This window comes from Silurus aristotelis, assembly GCF_946808225.1.
Source record: "Silurus aristotelis genome assembly, chromosome: 19".
In the NCBI taxonomy this organism is placed as follows: domain Eukaryota; kingdom Metazoa; phylum Chordata; class Actinopteri; order Siluriformes; family Siluridae; genus Silurus; species Silurus aristotelis.
In genome coordinates, this window is record NC_139592.1 from 12028266 (window position 1) to 12056127 (window position 27862).

At 35.1% G+C, this 27862-nt stretch overlaps 2 protein-coding genes across 4 annotated transcripts in view; one reads left to right on the forward strand and one right to left on the reverse strand.

The window, feature by feature from the left end:
• The first annotated feature begins 151 nt into the window (after positions 1–151).
• Positions 152–25600, forward strand: sycp2 (synaptonemal complex protein 2). Its single transcript, XM_083570082.1, has 48 exons — positions 152–308; positions 1577–1616; positions 2334–2471; positions 2595–2723; positions 3779–3883; positions 3988–4012; positions 4105–4190; positions 4337–4431; positions 4527–4561; positions 5052–5194; positions 5495–5547; positions 5637–5682; positions 8195–8299; positions 8434–8494; positions 8602–8750; positions 8973–9047; positions 9709–9837; positions 11146–11251; positions 11491–11642; positions 11740–11814; positions 12669–12735; positions 12842–12893; positions 13081–13193; positions 13328–13587; positions 13851–13969; positions 14126–14162; positions 14274–14362; positions 14449–14491; positions 14595–14635; positions 14740–14797; positions 15444–15606; positions 16760–16824; positions 16911–17072; positions 17166–17448; positions 17542–17582; positions 17692–17974; positions 18059–18267; positions 18875–19120; positions 19202–19250; positions 19316–19480; positions 19638–19700; positions 22373–22533; positions 23664–23758; positions 23896–23995; positions 24155–24213; positions 25022–25100; positions 25186–25242; positions 25335–25600. Exons 2-48 carry the CDS (start codon positions 1593–1595, stop codon positions 25404–25406), a joined length of 4962 nt encoding a protein of 1653 aa, XP_083426208.1. The 5' UTR covers positions 152–308; positions 1577–1592; the 3' UTR covers positions 25407–25600.
• A 925-nt stretch (positions 25601–26525) lies between these two features.
• The window catches only part of phactr3a (phosphatase and actin regulator 3a), a 33080-nt gene continuing 31743 nt past the window's right edge, over positions 26526–27862 (reverse strand). For all 3 annotated transcript variants that reach the window (XM_083570202.1, XM_083570203.1, XM_083570201.1), the window contains exon 12: positions 26526–26929. In XM_083570202.1, coding sequence (XP_083426328.1) covers positions 26914–26929 — 16 coding nt within the window. In that variant the 3' untranslated portion in view covers positions 26526–26913. The remainder of the gene's footprint in view (positions 26930–27862) is intronic.

The window sequence follows — 27862 nt, forward strand, 5'->3', positions numbered from 1 at the left end:
AGCATTTAATACGTTTTGTATTAAAAAAGACACCCGTTTTATTTAAGCATTTTCCTGCTTAAGCCTGGACGAGTCACTGAGTAAAACGAATCGATTCGACTCGTGTTAAAAAAAAAAAAAAAAAAACGGCGCGTGATCTCTGTTTTCCCGCTCGCTGTTTGTGGAGATACAGATCCTTAGTAAATACTGCTCCTGAATTCAGTTTTAACACAATACAATCGGTTTTAATCTTATTTCGACATGTATTTGTTGAAATATTTCAAATAGCTTGTGATGAGCTCGGTTTGACTTCCGGAGTCAGGGCTGAGGTGAGAAATCTGTCTTCACAGTCGTTATGTGCGAACGGAGCTAACAGTATTTAGCTAACCTTTAGCATGTTAACATCCTGAGGAGTCAGTTCGGGGTTTGGTTAGTAAATAAAACTTTATCTCTACCAGATCGATTACTTCCTAAAGAGTGAGTACATATTTATGATTGGATGTCAAAATATAATAATCAGTACAACCGATGTAGCTAGTTAGAAAACATCTGCCTGAACAAGCAATGTAAAGCAATTAGTTAGCTCTGTAATGCAGTGCTAGTCACAGTGACACTACAGCAGGGCTCCACAACCACCAGCAAGAATACAAAATTATTATATTTATTTATTTTATTACAATTTGTATTGACTTTCGCGGCCTGCATGGTGTTTTTTCCCCTGTGCCAACTTGTTTCAGTTGCAGCTTTTTCTTATGCACTGAAAAATTAAGTTATTACTGATTCTGCATTAAGTGAGTTACATTTTTATTATATATACTATAAAATAAACAATAAAATCATATAAAATATATAATAGTAAAATAATATGAACGTTATTGGGCGTGACAATTACCGAGGGGAACTAAGCACCTCTCAAGTAGTTTATTAATTAAAAAATATATATTATATACAGTAACTCCATCATCATGTCCATAGGTGTTCTTTAAACGAATAAAGCCAAGAAAACATTTTAAAGATTGAAAATTTAAAAGATGGAAATGAGAAGTAACATTGATTAATTCAAAGCCAGGCCTTCATGAAGCCAGGTGAAGATCCTATGCAGCTTTATTAATATTCAAAATACCAAAACCTCTAATGATCTTGGGGTGAGGGGTGTGTGTGCAATAACTAGTATATACATATATGTTTTAATTACAAATGAAATTATTACATACATAAAGAAAATGGAACTCGACTCAACATAATGCAGAATCAGTGGGCGCTTCATTTATTAAGAAAAAACTGGGTTTGACACAAGTGTGGAAAATTGCCATAGGCAGAACTGTGATAAAAAAATAAAAAAAAAAACACATTTTAAAAAAGACACTCTGCAGACCGGGAAAGTTAATAAAATGGAAATAAAAAAGAGATTTATACGTTTATATTCTTTCTGTGCAGCCCAGTAGCAAATGATCCACAGCTCAGTGCTGGTCCGTGGCCTGGTGGTTGAGGACCCCTGGTTTAGACTGAGGTGTTGACTGATTAATATTTCTAGGTTAAGAATATTTTCTGCATTGGTTGTTTGTAAAAATGCTAATTGAACAAGGCATACTTTTAGGTAACATCCAGATGTGATGGCAGGTCATCAGGATAAAAAGGTGAGAATAAATTTTTTTGTAATATGTCAAGAAAACTATTATGCAGGAAAAAAGAAAGGAAGAAGACTTGGATGAGACTATTTCAGTCCAGGGTGAGGGTAAGGTATAGAGCACTGTTGCTTAAATTTGGCTTGTGGTGACCTTTGGTTTGGCCCACATGCCATAGAAAAGAAAACTGTATCTATTTTTTTTTAAGTATTATAAAATTATAAATAAAGGGAACCATGGCAACTCTAATTTAAATATAATATTTGGAATCATGCAACATTTATTTTCAGCCCATGGCTCTCACTCAATTGATACTTTCTGGCACTTCATAGGAAAAAGTTATGGCAACTCTGGGACTGTGCTTGAACCATGCGGTCAGTTATAGAGCTCATGGGACAAAGAAAGGTTTTAGAGATTAACATGGGAGTGTATTAGACACAATACTGTATGAACACGTTAAACCTGTTCATTCATTCGTGTTGATGTGAGTTGCTGTGGTTCCAATGCCTGATGTATAATATATATTTTGAAAATAGCACCATCTTATTCTGTTAGTGAGAAAACATGCGAGTTGTTCAGTGCTTTATTTAAAAAACATGAGATACCAGAACAACAATTAGGAGATGACCCGGTGTGGACAGGAAGGAAAAAGTTTCAGAAGTATATACACAGATAGTAGTGCTCCAAACACTTTATGTCATCCACGTCATTTTAAACATGTTAATTCAGGTGGAGGAACTTGTAGACCAGGCTTTGAAACATAACTTCAGGGCTTTGGAGGAGTTTTTACTAAGTGAGACGAGAGACGGAGTTACTTCGAAATGCTCCAAACAGTTCATCTTGAAACTGGACAGATTAATTAACAGGGTATGTAACAGGGCTTTAGCTTTATTTTAATTTATAATAATATAAAATGTTGATAATTGATTGATAATAATTGTTGTTATTTATTTATTACTACTTCGTTTGAAAGATTTATGCTCTATGTAGGAACTGGACCAGCAGAATGTGCAGAATGCATCTGTGGTTTTTACCATCCTTCACAAATTTGGAAACACACTGGTTTTTCCAGGGGGTGGAGGTATATCGGTGGTAGTGTCCCAAGGACTTGTGAGAAAGATAAGTACATATTTGATAGTATTATTTGTTATTTTTGAGCATTAATAAAATCTTGAGTCACATATGGATGTGATTTAGGAACAACATCAGTTGCAATGTCACAAATTTGCCCAGTCAAGCTAAACAAATATTTAATATTATGTACTTAATCTAAAATTCCCAGTTAATAAACAAATTGACTGAATGAAACTGATGAATAGGACAAGGAGTCATGGCTGTTGTTTCTGTCTGCCTTAGTTTGTGTTTATCAAGACCAAAAGTGGCCTATAATTCGCTATTCTTGGCAAAAGAGAAACAGTGTTATGACTTTTTAACCAACCATAAAAAAGTAATTATTGATTTTAGAATACTTTTAACTTTAAAAGGAAAAACTGAGCACATGATGCGACAATGTGATTAAAGTTAACACGACATTGCAGTTATTTATTTGAGGATATAAGCTATTGACAATAATGTGGCAGCATTTCAGCAATCAAACTTGCATTCATTTTCAGTGTAGTTTTCACTGTATACTGTATGACAGGAAAGGTACTGGTGCAATATGAGAAGTTTATAAAATGATTAGTGCATGTAGTGTTTCCAAAGAACACTGGTGTGTGGAAGTTTTATGAGTGGGAATCAGGATTATATTTCAACACTAAAACATAATTGTTCCCATTTCATCATAAACTTGTTCAGTTCTATACAGGGCCTTTCTGCAGGGCATTAAAAAGCACTAAAAGTCATTATGTGGACTTTGTGAAAATTAAGGTCTTCAAATGGCATTTAAAAACATAAAATAAATTTTTTTTAGATAGTTTTGAAGGAAAAAGCAATATTACCAATTAATTTAGAAATTAGATTTCATGATCAATACTTTGATTTGCTGCCACAAAATATGTTCGCCGGTGGAAAAAAAACAATTGTATTCGTGGTTAGTTAGTCCATGGGTTGTGTATGCTATTAAAAATAATAAAAGTGAATAAAAAAAGAAACATAAATACAAATTTGGTAATACCTGCAAGAACCCTGCCTACAACACATAATCCAGTTAATTTAAACTTTTTAATGTTTACATGGTACAGTGGTTTGAGAAAGCCAGAAAGTTATGGGTTGCAGCTGGACCATCGAGGAATGAGCCACTTATAAACTTAGCTGAAGACTACTTTGATGCATTGATGGTGAGCTAAAGTGCTTCCACTGCTAAATTAATTATTTGAGACAAAACAGCTGTGCATAAAGTAGATCAAATGATCCTTTCCTATTTCTTATGTCCTTTTTTTAGGTTATTCATAAAAGTTGTAAAGAGGGTGAGTTTGTTAAACCAATTTTTATGTATAATCATGAAAAGCCTTATTAAACATTATTAATAAGATGAAGATTGTTGAATGTGTTTTATAAGGTACTTACCAAGTAACAGACTCTCTGCTCCATGACATTGGCAAGTTGGCCTCTGATCCCCAGGTTAACATTCTTATCCAAAAAGAGGCGAGTCGTACAATTAATTATTTTACATAATTGCATACTCCCTATGTACAAATTGTAAATTGTCTTCGCAGAATACTTCAGTCATTGCTTACAAAGGGATTATTATTTATTTATTTTATTTGTTTATTTTGTTTTCTTGATGACAGGCGGTAAGGAAACTGAATATGATGTTGGGAATGATCCCATTTGAATTGAAGAAAGAGAAAAATATTTTGTCTTCACAAGAGGCATCAAGTGTCATGTAAAGAAACGTTCAAATAAAACATATTTAATCATATGTTTGTATTCTAAATTCACATTTTACATGTTAATAAATACATATTTGTTTATCTACAGGATTGGTTTGGCGAGTCGAATTCTTACAGCTGGAGGTCAGTGATTATTCATAAATGCATATATAATATCACTTTGAGCCTGAAGCTCTACATAGACCACCGCTAAAGATATTTATTTTTACACTTCCACAAATTTCATGCCATACATTTATTTGGCATAAAGGGTAATTAGGGTGTCTTCTTTGTTTTTCACAAGAGGTTATTTTAAAACAGTAGATTAGAAACAGATTTATTTTAAGTTTAGTTTTAATTCTCTACTTGTGAAATCAAGTTGATCAGACCGGCTTTACTGTATGTTTAATAAGTCTGGAGGATCCCTGAAATTAATGAAGTAGCTTCTGATTGGCCATTTGTCATCAATAGAAGCAAACTGGAATACACCTCAAAGCACTCTAGAAAAGTATTTTTGCACATTTTTAACGTTTAACGTGAAAATTTATTCAACATTAAAAATGTTTTGCTGTTCACTGGGGTTTGGGGTTTTTGACTGTAAAATGCTTTAATGTGCATGTGTGGTACTGTGTAGATTATGATCTGCAGGTGGCTTTGATGGAGGCTCTGTGTAGAATGACTTCTCGTGCCCAACGGCGGGAGCTGGCTGATCAGTGGTTCAGCATTGAATTGGTTGCTTCTGCATTCACTAAGATTCAGGACTCAGAGTTTGAGACTGTGAGTAATTATTTGCCATTATTTTTTCAACATTTCCAAGGAAGGACTTGGATAAAGAGCTACTGATCGAACAATTGCCATGAAATTAAAACTATGATCTGCAATTACCAGATTCATTCATTCATCCCTCAGCTCTTCCTACTATATTGTTTTATTATGTACTGTGAAATAAACAGACCATAAATTGTAAAAGTATTAATTTCACAGTCAGACTCAGAAACCAGACAGGTAGTTGTGAAAGCACTCAAAAAGAAGTGGGATCAACACATCCATAAGTGATTGATGCTTTTTTCCACCCAGGATTGCAGAAAATTTTTAAACCTAGTAAATGGAATGCAAGGTGATGATCAAAGGTAACTTTATTACATTTATGACTTTTTATTTCTTTAAGCATATCATAAAAATGCACTTATTTATACTGGAGTGTTTTTATCTTTTACAGTGTGTACTCCTATCCTTGTCTGGAGGTGTTTTTGGACAAAAATGCGGTAAGTATTCACTCTTCTCGACTTACGACCTGATGGACTTACGACTGTTTTTTCGGTCCCTATCTATGTCGTAAGTTGGGGTCTACCTGTAAATGCTGCTTTTCTGGACCTACAATAAAAAGACATATGAACATGCCAGGGTGTCTAGTTGTCACCTCATAAACAAGGGGAAATATACTTCTCCATGTGTGCCACTGCAAATTAGAGGGAATAACAAGTAATTACATGTAAGAAGTGAGATCCGGTGACAATGTAATGTTGAACAAACCATTTAAAAATATGAAAACAGTGTGTTCTTTCTGAATAAACACTGCACACAAATTGGTTTGCTGCTAAAAAAAAACCCACAGCAGCCTACATCATCATACTCATTTGCCCCAGGTTTTTGAACAGCACAGTATTTCGGCAGACGTTACAATGTCATGCAGTTGATTTTTGAGCTTAAGATCATATTATGAATGTAGCGTAAGTTTTATTTCTATCCACTATTCCCACATTTCAATCAGCACACACATGCACACGGAGCTCCCCCTTTAATAATGCTCCTCTATGAAAAAAAAAGCTAAAAGCATACAAGCGTAGCTACAAGCTACGTCCATGTGCTCTGCATGTATTCGATTTCACACATTATCTTAGATACAGTGGTTTAAGGTGCATTGTTTTACACTAGACAATTTATAATAATACAAATAAAAACATTAGAATTTTAGGGATACTGCAATAAAACTTACAATTATAAAAATAATAAAAAAAATCGAAAAGTAATATATGTTTAAAAAAAAAAAATGCACACGTGTGTGTGTGTGTGTGTGTGTGTGTGTGTGTGTGTGTGTGTGTGTGTATATATATATATATATATATATATATATATATAATGTGTGAAATCTAATACATGCGGAGCACATGGACGTAGCTTGTAGCTACGCTTGTATGGTTTTAGCTTTTTTTTTCATAGGGGAGCATTATTAAGGGGGAGCTCCGTGTGCATGTGTGTGCTGATTGAAATTGGAACCTCTGTTTACGAATGCCCTGGTGTACGTATGTTTTGTTATATGAACAAAATTATTCGTGAAATTTTGTTTGGTTATACGTATGAAGCTTTGTTATACGAACATCGCGCTGGTACGTTGGTTCTTTGCGCACTCTTCCTAACTCAGCAACAGCCAAGAAGTTTCATTAGATCGTTTTTTTAGTAAATGTTGAAAAGCAAAGAGATTGAAGTGAGTCATAAACTGAAAGTGATTAAAAAAAACGTACACTAAGTAAAGTAATGGAAGGCGATTTCCCTCCTTCCCAGCAGTAACCCTTATTCTCCACTCCGCCTTGTCTCCCTCACATCAGCTCCCACGATACTCCAGGGTAAACATTGTTTTTTTTCTTTTAATTCAAGATTATTATTGTATGACATTTCCAATTTAACTGTCTCTCTCCAATTTAAATCTCTCTAACGGGTGCGGGGTCTGCTCTACAATCTCTGTCCATTAGGTCTAGATATAGATCTATAGATCTAAGGTGGTTGAAACGACCTCAGCTGAGGAGGAACCTTGTTTCAATCAGTGCATGTAATCATGTTTTACTTTTCTGGTAGTGAAACAATATATATTTTAGAATTTTTGAGGCTATAAAAGCTTATAAAGCTTATATAAAAATCTTTTTTTAGATAAATAAAAAGTATTTAGCTTATGCCTACACACTGACAGTGTTGAATTAGGAAAACTCACTAGATGGCACTGTATTACTTGTCAAAGAAGTAATGGAATCTACATGATCTGTTATGTCTTATTTCTGTTGTGTCCCCAAGCTATTAAACCAGACAATATTAAACAATGGTCTAATAGAGTGACAAAGCAAAACCGCTAAAAAAAACATAAAGTCCCCTTTTAAAATATCAATTTCTTTTAGTGAATTGGTATAATTTAGGACTATAAACTAACCTCCTTGGGAAAAGACATCCAGCATGGATTAGACTGAGTACATTCATTTGAAGTGCCAAATATGCACACCACCATTATTCAGTTCTCAGCTAGCAACCAAGTTCATCTCATAAAAGTGCTGCAGACCGTCAGTCTGTGTGCAATGCTGTGATGAATTCTGGTTAGTCGGGTGATACAGAGGGCAAGCAAAATGTGGAAAGAATACATTTACAATTTTATGACAAATCCAAAACATCTTTTTGTCTTAAGCAGTTTCCTAATAAATGATTAGATTAGAGTAGATTGGATTAAATTAGATTCGATTCAACTTTATTGTCATTACATATGTACAAGTACAGGGCAACGAAATGCAGTTTAGGTCTAACCAGAAGTGCAAGTGCAGGATATACAGTGTTTACATAAGTTACATAAATTAAATTAAATGGTATTATTAGAGTAATTTACAGATGTGTATGTACTATGAACAACACAAACTATGACCATGATTTAAAGAATTCATATAAAATTATTGATGAGGCACAAATCTATGATTGCTTAAAATTTCCCACCTAACCTAATATTCATTGTACTGTTTGCAGTTGCTTATGCCAGTGGATGAAAACCTCCAGGAATTTTGGATTGACTTTAATCTGGGAAGTCAGAGCATCTCGTTCTATTTCTGTCTTGCCGATGATGAGGCAAAGGTATTTATTCTAGTATTTGTTCTTGCATTGGAATTTTTACATTATTTCACTTTGATCTCTGCCTGAAACATTGACTGGTATTTTGGACTTTATGGCAGAGTTTCTTATTTTTCCCATCACATATTTCACAGCAGGAGAGCCAGTGGGACACTTTGTGCATTACAGAAAATGAAGTCCAGAGTTACACATTGGAAGGTAAGGACAGAAAAATAAATCAAATTTATGTTCTGAATATTTTTGATTGACGACTGACATAGAAAAATAAAATGCTCTACTCAGCTGTTCCTGTTTTTCATTCCCAGAGGAACAGGGTGTAAAAGTGCTGCACCTGGTTCTAACTGAGCCAGTGTGTCTGAGCAGCATCGAGGGCACTAGACTCACCATCCACTTCAGTTCCTCTTTGGACATCCTCAATGCCACCAAGAAAGTTTATGGAGACACCAAGAATAAAGTAAGTTGTGACATTTGCTGTTGGTTTTAATACCTAACAACTGATTTAAATCTATGGAGTACAAACAATAGGTGAACCAGTGTGAGTGTGTACACTTTAGGAGGTTGTTGATGACAGTTTCATGTTAATTTTGTCATTACAGACCTTATGTAATTGTGTCACTGTAAAAACATTTTTAACTTAATTTCTAAATAAATTTTTCAATTTGTTCCAACATTTCAGAAGTTTATTGGAAAGACCACCACATCTGTGGTAAAAACCACTGTTCAAATAATTCTAGATGAAGGAGGTTCACAGGTGAGGCATTCTGACTAAAATATGAGTGTACTGTAATGGTTTATTTAAATAATAATTTGGGTGTACAAGCCACATGTACAGAGGAAGTGGTTATTCCACAAAAGATTTTAAGGGTGATTATGTAATGGTTAGCAGTGTTTATACAGGTCCTTGTTGTGCTTAAAAGTGAATTAAATGACCACAAAAACTATTTCTGTCTTTCCTTATTTTTTTAGCCAGCTGAAAATATCTAGCTACCTAGCGGTTAATACAATAGCCTAGCTACTCTCATGGCCAGACATTTAGTTCTCAGGTATTAGAGGCAAATGTTACTGTCAGTAGTGGTGTTCGTCTTTAGTGTGACTAAGAACATGCAATGTTCTTACCAGACAAGCCCTGTGAGAATATTTAAACCTTAAAAAATTAATTATATCAACAAGCTATTACCTAATCTTTCAAGCATGTAAAAAACAGTCAACATGTTTAAAAATCAATAAAAATACTGATTTCAGCTGAGTTGTCTGTTACTGTCTGTTGCTGAGTTTGTTACAGTTTACTTTTCAAGCTATAATAAAACATTTTTTTCCAAATAAAACCACATTTTACATTTAAAGATTGTAACAAATTTAATGTAGAAGTAAAATTGGTTTTGTTGCCTTGTGAATTTCTGTCATCTGAACAGGTTATTTTTCCTGAGAGTCAAGGTTCCTCTCAGCGAATGGAAAAAAATGTACATTCTTCAGTAAGGAGTGACACTAACTGTCGGTTGCTGACATCCAATGACAAAGAGGCCCAACACATCAGTCAGCAGGCAATAATATTTTACACAATTTTCTTTTCTTTTTTTTTTTTTTTTTACCAGTTTTATCCTTTTATTTTTTGTATATTAGTTTACTGTATATTGCCCATGTTAAGACTTTTCTCATGGCCCTTTTTTATTTGTTTTCTACATACAATATTTTTTTTATTTGTTTACAAAAGTAAGAAAGAAGAGTAAGTAAGCAATCACCACCATTTTTATAGGAGTATCTGTACACCTGCTTATTTGTGCCTCAGGCAGCAGCAGCAATTAATACATTTATGCAGATACAGGGCACTTCAGTTACTGTTCGACATTAAAATAGAAAAAGTAAAATAGTATTGCTGCCAGACGGGCTGGTTTGAGTATTTCAGAAACTGCTGAACTCCATACACAATATACATAGAATGTTACTAAAAACATCCTTTGATTAGAAGAACCTTTGGATGAGATGCTGATATGACACCTTGATAAGAGAGAGAGAGATCAGATGAGAATGACCAGACTGCTTTGAGAGTGTCTATAGTAACTCAGATAAGCACTAAGTCTTTATGACTTGGTGAGCAGAATGCACAGCACATCAAATCTTAAAAACAATGTGGCTTATTTATTATGAGCTGATGTTTTGTGCATGTTCCCGAAGCTTTTCTGCCCAGCACCATTGGGTAAGAGTGATTTTATGAGTTACATAATGGTTCCTGGCAGCTCAAGACAATCTGGCCATTTTCCTCTGATCTTCTCCAGCCTGGTTACTACCCATAAATAAAAAACGTTGGGTTTTTTTGTTTGTTTGTTTGTTTGTTTGTTTGTTTTTGGGCAGACATATTTTTGTATGTATGGATAATTTATAAATAAAAGCCCAGCACTTGCTAGGTTCCCGACACCTCCTTAATTTATAACATAACGTTTCGATTTGTTCTTTCATCACTTTTGGTGTAATATTCTATACTTGGTAATGTCACTGTGATGTCTTGTTTTCTCCACTTTTTGATAATTGTGCTTATGTAGTACAGTACCAGGGTTTGTCTAATATATTTGGAAGTTCTTTTGTGCTCCCTCTACTGATCGATACATTTAAAAAAATGTCCTGTACATATATGGAAGTTTTTGTAGACTACAATCTCTGCTATTGGATGAATCTAAGGGGTTAATCAATATCACGTCATTGATTAAAAGTGTCTGATATTCATTTTAGTAATTTAGTTCTCATCAGTGTCATTTTACTGACTAATAATTTATTAAAATCTATTCATAGTGTTCTCATTCTTATACCAGATGATTGGTCTTTTGTTGTTATTGTTATTACTCTTTTTTCCCCAGAAGATAACCCCATTAAGGAGTAAGGTGTCAGAGTCATGTATGTATGTGTCTGGTAGCGCTGGACGTAAACTTGGCAGAAGCTCCTTCAGCTGTGTGTTGCCTGCATGTAAGACATACTGTTCATCTGTATGTTTTTTTTAGCGCATTCATAAAGTATGTCTGTCTTGCGTGTCTTATTATAGTTGCAACACTTGTAGCAGACAGTATAAAGAAATACATTGAGTGATTGAAAAGGAAATTTTCTCTCTCTCTCTCTCTCTCTCTCTCTCTCTCTCTCTCTCTCTCTCTCTCTCTCTCTCTCTTCCTCCCCCCCCCCCCCCCCCCCTCTGTGGTATTGTCCTATAGCTACCCCAGGGAAGGTGAAAATGAAACCAGCTCTTGAGATGGTAGCCTCTTCAGAGAAAAGAAAAACACTTAAATCGAAAGAGCTCTCAACTGCCAAATTATCTCACAGTGTGCAGTCAGTTAATGTGGAAAGGGAAAGCATAAGAAAGCCGGTCTGTAGTAATTAGCAATGTGCAGTCCACTTAAATGGTTAGCATTCTTATTATTTATGAGTCGTGTTACTGAGTCTATGTGTATCTGTGTGAATAGTCAGTTACAGACTTACCGAGTCCAAATATACTGCAGGGCCAGGAAGGTCAACCAGGGATGGAAAAATTCCGCCGGGTAAGATACAGTACAATTAAAAACAAAGCTGTTCTCTACTCTCTAATCTATCTACTACCATATTATTTGTATAGCATTTTTAACAGTGGACATTTTTAGAAACATAAATTCTAAAAAATAAAATGTTAGATTCATAACTTCATACACAAATATCAAGCCAGAGGCAACATCTTAGCAATATTTCTCAGATTAAATAAAACTATTTTATAAATTTGTATCTACGTGAGCCTCAAATGATGGAGTGAAGACAATAATAGAACTGCTATAAATGATGTAACTGAAAGGCCATCCAGAGTATATACAATCAAAAAGTCAATGTCTGTCTGCCTGTGGTTTTAAAACAAGTACTTTTATAATTTAACATTCAGTTTATATGCCTAAATTTACCCATTCCTCAACTTTATTAAGCTCTTTAGCAATTCTTGGTTCGCTAAAATGCTGAAAAAAACATGTAATGTTTACACAGTTTGCTTAAGTTGTATATAAATGCATTTATTTTAAACCTGTTGATAAATTTAACCAAAAAATTTAAAAGGTTGCAAATGGTTACAAATCAGCATTTAGTCTGTATTTGCTGTCAAAATAACCTTCCCTTTTATGTGAAGATGTTCCACCATAGTTTGAAATGTGGTTTGCAGTTTTGTGCTCATTAAAGGTTTTAGTAAATTCAGGTACATATGTAGGGTGAAGAGGCCTGGGGTACAGTCAGTGTTCACATTCATCCCAGTGTTGCTCAGTAGGGTTGAGGGTTGTCCCAATACATATGGACTTGTGTGTCCTTTTTCTAAATTTTTTATTTAATTTATTTTTTTAATTATCTGTCTTTATATTCACATAGCATATTGTCTTTGCAGCATCTTTCTGTAGAGAAAGTGGTGGAAATGGTGCAAGCTGACCCAGAGCTCCAGGAAGAGCCTTTGGGTATAGTTATGCTGTCTGATTACTGTTAATGATTCATTATGCCTTACAAACTGAATTTTTACTGAATTTTTAAATATAACAATTGTTTTTGTTTGTTTTATAAAAGATAACAGTATAGTACTAGACTCCCAGCCTGTTCTGCAGAGAGAAACCTCTATGTAAGTGTGTGTGTGTGTGTGTGTGTGTGTGTGTGTGTGTGTGTGTGTGTGTGTGTGTGTGTGTGTGTTTGTTTGTTTTTTTGTTTGTTCGTTTGCAATATGCTAATCACAAATGAATGGAAGCATATGATCAGTTTATACAATGTGATTTGTATATTGCATGTAGATATTTTCTGTTTTACTATAGTCCCAGATTCTCAACTCCCAGCTGCCATAACAAAAAGAGGATTTCTGTGTCTGGGTCATTATTCCCGTGTCAACCTGAACCTTCATATCCAAATCCTAATCAGTCCAAATCAGGTGATAAAGTTCACATTATTTGGATGCAGCAGATCTTTAGTAGAAGTACCAAACCACTCTTACTGTGCTTCTGAGTGTCAGACATTCAGTAATTACTCAGCACATATTTTGCTCTGCATCTGTCTCTTCTCCAGAGCCTCCAGAGCAGCTGTTTGTCGTCCAGACCAGCTCAGGAGGCCTGAGCTACAAACAGTTTCATGCTCAGCTCACACAAAGACTGGCGCGGGTGCTAAAAGAGTGTGAGCAGCAGAAACAAATCCCACCAGAGTTTAGTGCTGCTGGAAAAGAAGCTGAACCTGGAAGAAGGACACAGAGACAAAACCAAACTAAACTTTGCACAACTGAACAGAGTGGATGGGCTGCGGCCATTAGAGCTGACATGAGCCACAATAGGGTGAGAACCCTGCTGCATTTTGTGGTATTAAAAAATAGGCCTATTTTTTCTGGTGAATAATAATAGACAAATAATAAGATAATAAAAAAATATATATATGAACTATGGTGGAAAAAGTTACTGCTGAAATAAAATATTGTTTTTAATTTGCCTTGTACTCACACATCAGGACATTTATTTGTTTCTAAAGGGGTTTAATATGTCTGTGTTATTTTGACATTTAATAAATACAATACATGTATTGACTTTATAATTTTGTTTAGAATGCAGAGAAAGCAGCCGAGAGCATGGTGAAGCAGATAAATAGTCATTATAATCGCACTGCTTTTAGTACTTCGGCAAAGCAGCATGTTTCCCGGTTTAACATCGCACCACCTAACAGGTAAAATAGACACATTACGTTATACAGAGTGGGCCACGGAAAACTGACCCACCTCGGTTGCACTGGTAATGGAGACGGGTTACTTTTCTGTGATCCATCCTGTATTTCCTCTTATTATATATTGCTCTTTAAATCTGTTACTCCTTTCTTTTGTAGATCCATTTTCAATAAAAGCTGGTGTCCAAACTCAGTTGTAAGATTTCCCTTAATTGTACTGCTTTATCTTGATGATTTAAACATTTTCCAAATTTTTTTTTACTTTTTGCTATACACTTAGTACTGCCATGTATTTGTTTTGTTTCAGGCCAAGATCTCTGCTAATACACCTGGCCTTCTCAAGTCATCTTCAGAAGACCAGGCATATAATTCTAAGAAGCCATCAGATCAGAATAAGTACTGCTTTCAAATTAAACCCTGGGAAAATTGGATAGGAATTTGAAATGTGTTGAAATTCTAATAGAATTCGTTGTTTTTGTTAGGGACGTTTATGCTTTCAACCTGGATGTGTCAGAACTCAGTGAAGTAAAATCTATGTCCTTTTTATGTTTTTTATGTTTTTATTATTATTATGATGTTATTATTTTGTGTCGTTTATATATTCCTGATTCGTTCTGTTTGTTGCTAGAAAAAGAATAGGTATTCTCTAATTTCTGGAATGAAAAGCAGGTAATTAGCCTTCTAGTGTCTGAATCAAGCTTTCTTGTGAACATAGTTGTCTAAAGGCGAATGTGACATTTGCACAATTAATTCATTTACTTTGCTTTTTTCAGTGTACGCAGCAGTTCCCTGGTTCTTTCCAGCAGCTCTAGAAAGTATCCTCGTACGAAGGTCAGAGAATTATTGAGGCTATATATTAGAAACAGAAAGATCAATTCTGTTGTATTTGCTGTGCACTGAAGACATTTGTTTTTGGGATCAAGTCTTGAATATGAGATTTTCAGCTTTTTCTGATTCCTTATTTGGTTTATTTCCAGGTATGTACCACAATTCTTTTTTGTTGTTGTTGTTGTCTTTATGCCTCTCTTTTTCTCCTGATTTTGGTTCATTGCCTTGCTGCATGATGAAGTTCCTCCCAATATGACTGGATGTATGTATTTGTGAAATGGTAGACAGCATACTTCTGTATGAATATGTTTCTACCATCATGGGTTACATTTTCAGTAACATTTTCAATCTACCAGACACCTGAATAACATGCGAGTCACATATTCTAGTATTTTTTTGATGACTTGCAAAATGGGTGATTTTAAACAAGATGTGCCCTGTTCTAAATTGTTTAACATATCCAGATCTAGATACCTTTATCAGGAAAGGAAAGCCGAAAATAAAATTTGTCTTTTGACATCAAGCTCAAATGTCTAGTTTATATCAAAAACAAAGCAGTGGTCTTGGCATTCCAGTGTATTGTGATTATAGTACAACCCCCTACTTTAAATGTATATATTTTTGTGTGTATTTCTCTATGCTTGTATAGCCCACTGGTCGTAATGTGAAGAAGCACCTGTTCAGTGACACTGACACTGACAATATGACAGATATAAGCTGGACAAATTCAGCCAACAGGAGACCAAAACCCAAAGTGGCAGACTACACAAGACAGCCAGTTAAAGCCACTCGTCTTCCTGTGGCCATCACATGTATGTCTTTTGCATAGTCATGTTATTCATGTTTGTTTAATAAGTCCTCATCCACAATATGCTAATTATTTGACAATGGGAATTCCTAGTTTACATTTATTTTTTTATTATTATTTTTTTTTTTTAAAGAAAATACTTGACTAAAATACTTAAAATAAATATTTTTATTTCGATAAAAAAAAAAATCTGACATTCAAGTTTACCTTCATAACAAAATTCCTTTTTTTACCATTATTTTTTTCCAATTAGTTTTATTTTTTTTATTTTATCATTATTTTTTTTAATACTTCAAGTACATATCCTGCCTAATGCTCCTTATTTATTTAACTGGCAATGAACAGATTCTTTTTTTTTTTTTAGTAACGCAGCAGCATTTACACAAGTAGAGTGGTGTTTCTGAAAATCAGTTTTGTATCCTATAGTAACGTCAGAGTTTGTAAAAAAAAATTATGTATGAGAAAGATTAGCGATAAAAACCTTGACCCGGGTATCGATTTGTATATTTGACACATTTTACTGCAATGTTCGAAATACTTATTATACTGTTAAATTGTGAATTTCGATTATTTATCCACAAATCTATTAAAAACATTTTGCAGATCAGTCATTTTACATTATTGCCTGAAAAGTGAGCAATCTAAACGAAAAACTATTCATTAAGTTTAAAACCTATAAACGGAGAAACAGTTCATGTGTTTCTATTGCAGCTGACATGCTTACACTGTTCTGCAGTACTGGAAGATTTAGAACACCATGTCCGTTTTCCAGTGCAGTTCATCTTTATTTATTGATGAATAAATAAATTTATCTATTTAGTTGTAGCATACAAGCACATCACACTTAAACAACACAACTTAAACACACAATAAAAACACACAGTTTTCTCCTAAGAGGTATTTACCTTAAATAAAAAACTTTACAGCTAAGGGGATAAATGAATGTCTAAAACGATTTGTTTTACTAATTGGAGTTCTAGGTTGTACTTGACGAATGCACCTTAGTTTATTTTTGACTGACAGAATCACTGATAATCAACTTTACAAAAAGATTTATAAATGTCTGGCTTTTATTATTCTAACTGCATTCTCAATTTTGCTTTGTCTTTTAAATAGATGAAAAAGGGCTGCAAATAAAACTCTTAACTCTCTTTCAGTTGAAAATCCAAACATACCCATTCCTTCACCAGAAGCTTTAAAAGTATTGCCTAAACCAAAGATGGTAAGTGCATATATACTACTAAAGAAGAATGACATGATCTTTTATTTAACATTGTATAATTAAGCTGGATTGTATCTACATTTCAGAATAAGCAGAAGAAGGTGGTAAAAGGAAAGCATATAAAAAGCAAGGATGTTGCCAGCACAAAGCCCATGGGCAGGCCCCAAAGAACCTCAGCTTTGACCATATCATACAGAGAGTTGTCTGATTCTGTGAGTGAGACAGAACCCGATGAACCTCCAGCAAAGGCAGGATTCTTTGCTATCTCTTAACAATTGAACTGTAATCTTTTGGGTGTTTTGCTACTCAGTGACACATTGAACTCTGTTCTCAATAAATAGAAGATTATCATCAAACAGCCAGAAAAGCATCAGAGGACAGCTTCAGTTCAGAACAGAGTTGCTATCGTCGAACCACCTCTAAAAAAAAAACATCAACTTCGGTCAAAGACCGTCCCTAAGGCTGTAAAGCAAAAACAAGAAAAAGAATTATCTAATCATGAAAAATCTATGCAAAAAAAGATGATTGCTGCTGTTTTGGAGGCCAAGAAAGAACAAGAAAATGTTTTGGCTCCTGAAATTGCTCCTTCCTGTTCTCCTCCTCTCCTGCCTAATGTAATTAAATGTAAGACACTATTTTCTATTGTTAAAGCTGTCCCCATATAAACCATACCTTTTTGGCACTGTTACATTTTATTATATGTGTGTCCTGCATTAGCAGCGGAGAAGAGCACAGCCATGATGAGATCTAAGTTTAAGGTACAGACTTTTGCCTTTATACAAGAATTTAAATGTTATATTTTTTTATGCTGTCTGTAATTTAAGATTTTTCAACTCTTACTTAATGGAATTTAACGGTTCAACAACCAAGTCTCAGGTTCTTCAGAAGTCTTCAGTCCAGGATATAGTACAAGAAGAAAAGATGGATGGCATAATTGCACAAGCTGAGAAAGGGAACGAACTGCCCGAAAACACGCCTACACATTCAGTGACATGCAGAAAGTTTATTAAGAAAGATGTCAGTGAAGTATTGGGATTTGAGCAGTCAAAAAACATGAACAAATTGCTTTCTCCAGCATCAACAAAAGAATTTGGGGCTTCCAAACACACCTCTTTCTGCCTTTCACCATTCTCTATTGAGAAGATGAGATGTAAGAGATTAGTTGCTTATTTACTTTATAAAATCATTTTTTTGCTGCTGTTTTGATGTTTGATATGCAAGTTATTTCTTATAGCTGCAGAGAAAAATGCATCCTTACCCAGATCTCCTCTGACACCCCTACAACCTTTGTGCATCTCTCCTGTTGATGGCAATTCCCCTCCCTTGGAGTTGAATAGCCATCTGATAGGGATTGAAGCATCCTCCTTCTTTAAGACTTCAGGAGGATGGGATAGTGCCACACGTCTTCCTCACTCTTTCATTCAGATACAAAGTGCTCAAGAGGTATGTCTAGCAAGAATTAAGGCTGCACTAAAATCAAGCATGCCAGTAATAAAACATGGTGTAAATCATAGAATGAAAGTACTGTGATAAGAATAAAATAATTTGAATGAATTTGAATAAATAGATAATTGAGAGCGAGTGAGTGTACAGTACAATTAGATTTAGATTATTATTCATTATTATTATTTAGAATGTAGTTAATCTGACAGGAACTACCTGCACATTTACACCTTTTAGTCAACCAGAATGAAGTATTCCCCATAGCAGAAATTTACCATGATATATAATAGCATGATATATGATCTATGATTTATCGCCCAGGTTTGCAACTGAAGTTGTAGGGCTTTTTGGCAAAACTGCTTTTCTTTTTCAAGACTGCATTATTACATCACTAATACAATATTCATTGTAATGCTTATCAAAAATAAAAATATTTTTTTATATTATTGTTATTATCATTATTTATTTATTTTTTTTTAGGAAAAATATCTGCAATATCTGTTCTAACGTTTTACAGGTTAACCTGAGTTAGTTATGCATGATAAACTTAGTAATTTGTTAAAGTGTTCTTATATAGGCTGTACCTTATCTCACTGTTCTGTGTCAGCAAGCTGAGCTGAGTCCTGGGCAGTCATTTGGCCACCCCCTAATTGCCTCCACTGGCAAGGAGAAATGTTCTTCATTGCTCAACTCCCCAGACCTAGAAGCAAATCTCAGGGGCTTTCTAAACACCACCAGCCAAAGAGTTTTGCCGACTTGCTTTGACAAAGAGTCTGCTATCACTTTGGTGACACTAAGCCAATCATCACACACATCTAGGAATAATATTGCTATGATCTGCACTGAACTGGAGGTAAAGAGTTTTTTTTTTATCTAACTTGGCCATATGTTGGATTTGCTTAAGCATGTGCTAATAATAAATCCCTTTGTACAGAAAACACCTGCGTCTGTTCAGAGGAGCAGCGTTGAAAAGGCAGAATCAGGTAATATCGCTGTTTTATTTTTCTCTTGTTTACAAATGTTAATGTCTAACTCACTGTGCCATTAGGGCCTGCAACTCCTCGCACTTGGCCCAGCACATGCAATTCCACAAGTCTGTCTGAACAAGATGACAGTGAGGAAGAAGATAAGAGGACTGGGCCCAGTGAATTCGCTTTTAGAATGAAGCCAAGAAAGCTGTTCAAAACTGCTAAGCAGCAGTCTAAGAAAAAAGGTTATTATTGCTAATTTCATAATGTTTTTCCTTTTGTGGGCATTATAACATTTTCCTAATCTGTTTAATACATCTGGCAGATAAACTGTCCATTTTGTAATTAATAAGTGCATAGGAGAATTGTAATTAATGAGAGTACATTTCTTTTGGGAAACAGGTTTTAAACAACCCATGCAAGTTGACAGCAGTGGTGAGGAAGGAGAGAAAGAGAAGAGATCAGGTAAAGGGAGAGGATCCAGATGAGTATAGTGAATCTACAAAGTAAAACCTTAATGCAAGTGATTATAGTACAGAACCGCCTAGGAATGTCAAAAGAATATGATGGCTTTCCAGTCAAAATATTAACGTGCATACGGGTGCCTTCAAATGGTTTAATATGCCATGTCACAGATTGTACAAGCCTCTGAAACAGAACTGCATGACTGAACACCTTTTTATTTTTTTCATTTCCTAAGATATTGTTCCATTTTTTATTTATTTATTTTTTATTTTATTTTCTTGTTGATAATATTTCTGTCTATTCAGTCTTCCACATTATTTCACCTGGGTTGAGGTCTGGTGGATATCAAATGGATAACGTACTATTTAAATTTAATTTATTTTTTTAAACAATTCTGCTGTTCAGGGGTGCAAATGCTGATATTATCCTTTCATTGTATGTACCTAGAAATTTCAAATTTGATTGGTAGGATCTATGTAGAAATTATTTTGTACTTATAAATATAATATTTTTTGTATTCAAAAGCATAAACAAAGATGTGTAAAAAAAAAAAAAATTGTGTTCAAAAAAAGATTAGGACAAATGAACAACATTAGCAAAGTTTTAACTACAGGTTTTAAACATCTCTGGAAAGATGTTAGTAATTAGTCTTTTTTTGCAGCAGTGATTTTCAGTTTTTGCTCATTCGCCTTGGCAAATCATCTTCAACTTTACAAAGTGAAAAAGGTCCCTCAGATAAAAAATTTTTTACACAACACAATTAACCAAATATTTTTTACTTCTCCATAAATTTTGGGTGGGAGACTGACTCGACCAGGGGTCACCAACGTCTTGCTTGCGGGCACCAGATCGCCCGCAAGGACCACATGAGTCGCCTGCAAGCCTTTTCTAAAAAATAGCTGTTTTCTACCTTGTTAAATCATTGTTGATAATTATTGTGAGAAATCATTAACATGATCAGTGTCTTCACACAAATCAGTGGTGTCAAACTCAAGGCCCGTGGGCCAAATCCAACCCGAACGTACAATTATATCCGGCCCGCGAGATGATTTTATATAGATCTATTATTGTTGTTAATGGCCTGGCGATATGAAGCTCTGATAAACACAAACTACAGATCCCATAATGCAGCGCTTCAGCTGTCTTACCGAACGCTAGGCGACCTGGAAACATTCCAGCGTCAATCAAGTCGAGCTTCTGTTGATGTATTTAACCCTATTGTACAGTTATTGTGAAGCCCCTCACAATGGTGAAGAGAAAAGTTGATACTGAAAACAGAGCCTTTCAAAACCAATGGGATTCTGAGTAGATGTTTACTGACACTGTCGGTTGAATTGAATGTGGCTGTAATTAAGGAATTGAATCTAAGACGCGGGGGAGTGGTGGCTCCAGCGGTTAAGGCGCTGGGTTGCCGATCGGAAGGTCTGGGGTTCAAGCCCCGGTATCGCCAAGCTGCCACTCTTGGGCCCTTGAGCAAGGCCCTTAACCCTCTATGCTCCGGGGGGGGTCCCTTACGAGGGAAATATCAAGGTCCGTGACGTCGGAGTGACGTGGGGCCGCCTTCCCGTGGGCTCACCACCTGCAGGAGAGACCGTAAGGGACGGTGCTGTGAGGATTGGGCAGCAGTCGAAGGTGGGGGCCTGCTTAGACTGCTGCCCCCGCGACCCGAATTACGGATAAGCGGGAGAAAATGAATGAATGAATGAATGAATGAATCTAAGACGCCACTACGAGACAAAACATCAGGAGAAGCTGAAAAACCTGAATGCAGAGCAGAAGATACAGAAAGTAGAAGAGTTAAAGAAGAATCTGACATTTCAGCAGACGTTTTTCACCAGAGCAAAATCAGAAAGTGAAGCTGGTGTGAAAGCAGAGGAGAATCAGATCCACATCAGCCGGTTATTTACTGAGGGAGAGTTTCTGAAGAGACGTGTAAGACGTCTTGTGTTTGACAGGAGATATTTTTATGGAGAGCAAAATATTTTAAGTTATTTAAAGTTTAAGTTGATTTATTCTGGAATAATATTCCTGTCTGTTTTTTGTTTTTTTTTCTTTTCATATTTATGTTAAAAAAACATTTAGTTTTAGTGTGTTCAGTAAATGTTTATCCTGTTCAGCCCACAACCTAAAGTGTGCTTTGAGTTTTGGCCCCCTGTGCAATTGAGTTTGACACCCCTGATATAGATCAATATCATTAATTAATAATAATAATAACAACATCTAATTAATTAAAGGTAAATTGAGCAAATTTGTTATTTCAGAAGTGTGTATCAAACTGGTTGCCCTTCACATTATTTGGTACTCAAAAAGTAGCTCTTGGTGTCAAAAAGGTTGGTGACCCCTGGACTAGACCATGTAATGCCTGCTTGAGCTTTTTTTTGGCTGTATGTTTGTGATGGTTGTCTTGTTGAAACATCCCACTACATTGGTCTGTATAAATCAAAACTCTTCTCATGTCTTATTGTATCGCTTCATGCAAGTTCTCTTTTGCTAATTACCTCCCTTGTTCATCTGAGCAGACATTGCAGAAGCTTACATGGTGCACCTGTCTAAAGATGATTAGTGTCATGAACTTTGCAGTATACTTTCTTAAACATATTAAATAATTAGACTGACAAGTGCTTAAATGAATTTCCTATTTTTTATTTGTTTATTGGGGTTGGGCAAATTAGTAGTTACTGAAGATGCAGAAGCACGGTCCACTGTGGTGTCAGGCTGTTGGGAGACAAGTATGGATGCAGATGTGGATCTGGTACAGTCTGAAGTGAGCACATCTCAGGAGATGAGCTATGTCTGCCATCAGTTCAGCTCTGAACTTAAGAGAAAATTTAAGGTAGATGAAGAACAAAGTTTTATCGAATGTGATAAACAACATGGATTGAAAATTGTAATATTTTTCAAATAATGATATATATATATATAATGTTATTTTTAAAAATTGCTATCTATCTAATCACTACATTTATTCTCTTCGTGCTGAGATTTTTTACAAAGTCATGAAATGATTGGTATGTGCGCTCATTTATGGTTGTACACAGTAGTTAAATATGCAGCACAGTTCCCTCGTAACAAGTTCTATGTATTGCTTTGTAACGTTTACATGGAGAAATATGTGAAGGTTTTCATCGGTTATTATCCGCACTTCGTGCTGAGATGCTTTGTGTTAGGCAATGACTGGTTCAGGTGCAATAAATCAGACGTGGCATTTTATCCTGAAGTGCGCTGTCCAAGCTTTGGGTGCAGACGTACTGACTACTGGTTAACGATAGCTAATTAATTATTTCTATTCTGATTTTTCACCTGGGGCTCGAGAAGCTACTGCAAATGGCAGGTTAAAGCCCTCACCTTTAACAGCATGGCACATGAGGTGGGTCCACCTAGAGCCCATAGTTTGCTAATTATACTTGGTGGTGCCCAAAGCCTTTTTGCAGGAATAGCAGCAGGTCTCTGTCTGCATTCAAGATTGTATCCAGATATCATTTGAAATCACTATTACCCCTGTAGGCACTAAGCAAGTAGGTTCCAGGTAAAGAAGATACTTATAGCAAATACTAAGTCACTGTGAAAGTCACTTTCATGACTTTGCAGAAGATCTTGGCATGTTGCAATTAGAATAAATCCAGATGTAAAACACTGCCCTTGGCTAGTGTGGTAGAAGCACAGTTCATCATAACTAGTGTTATAAAATGTATAGCTTGTGTTTTTTTATATCATGAATAGTTTAATGAATCAGCCATTCAGATGGCAAACGTGTATTATTTTGGTCATTTGTAAACGGATGAAGACATTTATCGTATTGTAAGTGCATGTAATTGACTTTTATTACTAATAGACTATGACCATTGTACATTTCAATGTCAGCAAGAATTTAAACACATCATTAGGATCATTATCCTAATATGACAAATATTTGACGAGTTGTTATGCTGTGATGCCATGTTGACTATATTGACAATATTTCAGAACCGCTCAAGGAGAATGGATCTCTTCACTAAGCAGTCCCTAAAATCCTGCAAGCAACACGTTTCTACTATAACTCTGAAAGTGCAAAAGTACAGGTCAGACCTGAGAGTATCAAGGTCACAGATAATCTATTTTCAGTGGCTTATTTTTCTTATACCTTATTTGTCAGTCATTTAATCAATTTTTTTATTTTTTATTTATTTATTTTTTTTATCTGTGTTCTTCCATTTAGGTCTCAGAGGCTGGAAACAGTTAAACGAGTTCTAATGGATGAAATAAAAAACTTGGAACATGATGACACATCTCTGCGGAACATGGAAGCAGAGCTGACTGTACACAACTACATGCACAAACATTTACAATATAACAAAATCATACAGTATATTAATTTTAATACTTAGTCAGGTTTATTTTCATATCTAGTAGTAATTGTAAGTAGCAGTTTCCTTCAGTTCAGACTCATCTAATATATTTCTGTTTGACTTTTAAAGGCATACTGGAAAAAGCAAGCCCTGGCTTTTCATGCTTACCAGGAAAGAGGAACCCAAAGGTGAGACCTGTAAAAACAGCAGTACCTATTCATGTAATAATGTCCTAAGAACACCAAGTGTATGGTGGTTCAAACATCAATCGGTCATAGGGCACCAAGCACGTACACATTTACATGTAGAGGAAATTGGCATGTTTTCACATTATGAGAGGGAACCAGACAAAACCCTGAGTGTTCAGGGTTTTCTCAGGGTAGAGCCAGGAATTCTGTAGCTGTGAGGTAACTTTGATTAAGGGCACTAAATCTCATTGGACAACATTAAATTACTGATAGGAGGTTCACGATTGTTTTTTAACATCATAGGTTTTATTGCCTGCTATAACAATGCTTTACTCATATCCACTGACCTGAAATGCACAAAAGAAATGTGCTTTTGTTTACAAGCTCTGGCACTATAACTCGTGCAAAAATTATGTTACTTTTCAAATATTTAAACATTACATTTCAAGAAAAGGTAAAGCAAGTTATGTTGCTACTTCCACTGTTGAGAGTAGTAGTTTCAAGGTGTGAGCATGCCCTAGTTGCCTTAGGATGAAGGTATTTAAGTTTTTTCGCCTCATCGTTGCAACATGTGACGCTCCAAATCTTAGCCTCATAGTAGGTGGCCTGTATAAGCAGCTAATCTAAATAATGTCAGTTAATAATGACAATAAAAAATATATATTAGTAATATTTAATAACCATTCACTTTATTAAGAGCACCTGTATACCTGCATGAACCTTCATGCATTTACATTTTACTGCTATCTTTTTTTTTTACTGTGTATTTACAGACTTCATTTTGCCATGCTGATTTTTTCTCCCTTAGGCTAAATCATTTAAAAGGCACAATTGAAACAAACATATGCCGAAACCCGGAGTATGAGGAACATATATTTCTTTCACAGGTGAGTGTTACACAGGTGAGAGTAATACACCACCCATTAAAAAAACCTAAGCAAGTAAAACTTCTATTTTTCAATGTAATTTCAGATGCATTTGATGAAGAAAGATATGAAATCTATTCAGGATAATTTATTCAGTCAGATGGTGGGTGAAAGTATTGCTTTAGACTTTCTGTTTAATAAAAACATGAATGTTTTTTTTTTATCTTGCCAAATTAAATTGCTTTGGTCTCTTAGCATGAGGAAGAATTACAAAGTGTACGCAGAGGACTGCAGACCTTGTTCTTTACAGACGTCCCCATGTTTTAAAAGTGTGTTTTGATTATATTTCAGTAATATATGTTCATTATCAACCGCAATGCTATTTAAAAAGTTAATTATTTCCTTTTTTGATTTTTTATATGAAATGTGTTATGGTCCTGTTGGACACCATTGCAGTTTGAACTTTTCTGAAACATGGTGATTTTCAAATACTAATTAAAAAAAAAAATAATAAATAAAATTATTTATGAAAGTGACAGTTGTTAAGCATATAAAATGTAATATGTGTGTGTGTGTTTGTGTGTGTGTGTGTGTGTGTGTGTGTATATGTGTGTGTGTGTGTGTGTGTGTGTGTGTGTGTGTGTGTGTGTGTGTGTGTGTGTTTTATTCATGAATAGATGTTACCTCTGACATTTACATTCATTTCCCAAAAGTATATTTACTGCTCAGGTACTAAATAAAACAACAAAACATGTTCACAGCAGTTATGCATGACAGGAATGTGAATCTGTCTTTATTTTTTATTTTTTCCACTACAAATCAAAAAGGTTTAGCCAATGCCTTGAGTGTAATCTCCATCTTATTATTTTGAATGTTTCAAATGTCATTATTACTACTACAATAAATTTATAGGTTGTGTGTAAATTGACGGATTTTTGAATTTATACAAGCTGATTGGAAGTTTCTGTAGTCCTGACAGCTTCCAAACCACTTAGACTCTAATAGATTTCTCGATAATTGAATTTTTAATGGGTCTTGCTTACTAATAAGATACTTGTAGGCTAAAGGAAAGAACCTGAGGGCACTTCCATAGTTAACAAACCATTAGACTTCTTGACATGACCCTATTTTCATTGTATACATTTTTCAGGGTTGAACACGTACACCCAAACAATCTTGAGTTTGTTGGACACCTTAAAATGAATACAAAATTTGTTTTGGCATGTTTGACGATGTTTGGCTCACCACCATTAAAACAAGCCTGTATAGCGAATTAACACCACCATGTGAGGTGAAGTCAATGGTTTTGGACCATAAGTGTTTTTTTTTTTTTTTTTTTTTTTTTTACTGTATTCTGAATTGGAATTGAATTGAATGAGTCGTTTATTTTTTATTGTTTTCCCCCAAATAAAGACATAAGCCGCTCTGTTGTTTGAATAGACTCCATTTTGTACACTTGATATAAAACTTTTTATTAACAGGCTTACAACCCTTAAGTGACATTTTTTAATTCTTCTTTCCATTTAAGTGGATTTCACATGCACACAAACGTTCACTCCGAGTTGATTTCTTTCAGAGGTATTAAAAAACAAGAAAAAAAACAAAAAAACCAGTTTTAACATCAGATCCTTTCACAACGACCCCTCTTCTCCAGCCTCAGAGTGGGGGGTCCACAGCTGCTGTTCTCTTCTCAAGGTGCTGTGCCCCTCTTTTGGTGCTTCTGTCATTAAGTGCACCAAGCTGGAAGATTAAGTACTTCCCATGGATGACGTCATCTCCAGGATTTCGCCATTTTATGTCTATTTTAATTTTCTTCACAGAAGAAATCCCTCTTCTACGGCCTGTGGAACCTGCATGAGCAGATACAGTGGATATTAGCAAAGCTGATTGCTTGATGTTTATGCTATTAGACTCTGTAATATTTACAAAAGAATTTGGAACATTTGAAGCTTAATTCATTTGTTAAAATCTCTAATCACCAGGGTGAATGTTGTCACCTGCATTTCTTCTGCATACATGACAAGACCTTATACAAGTGCAACAAATGAAGTAAGCGTAATAGATTTTGTGCAGTTTGGATCTTTCTAAATAACAGATTCTAACCATTAAACTACATGTACCTTGTCCCTGAAACTCACATCAACTTAGTTCATCACTTCCGTTTTGTCCACAGGTTAGCTACAAACCGTTCTGTTGCTCAGCATCATACTTTTTTTATCTGCTGTGACTCCTTTTGGTTAGCTATTTTATATTGTATTCCATCCATGACCTATTTGCCTGCTATGATTAACATGAAAGGGTCTCCTTCATCATACTGCTGTCTTCACTTTTGTGAAGTTAATTTGAGCTGAGTTTTCATTTACAGTCTCTAAACTATACAGCAATATTTTGCTGTTCTCCACACACCCAGCCCACTCTCTCTACGAATTGTTGCCTTCTGGTCGGCTCTACAGAGCACCGTCCACCAGAACAGCCAGGCACAAAAACATTTTTTTCCCCGCAGGCTATACTCAGTATGAACAATTAAAATATTCCTAACTACACATTGTCCATCATAACTGACACATTTGTACATAAAATCCAATGGTCCATTTGTAAACTACACACTTGTAAATAGCATCTGTACATTCATTTAAACAATATTTTTACTCTGTATATATTGCATTATTGAATTGTCTGGTTTACTATTCTGTTACATTATGTCTGTACTTGTCCTGCACTGGAACCTCGTGTGTGTAAGCATACATGGTAATACAGCTATTTCTGATTCTGATTCTGATTCT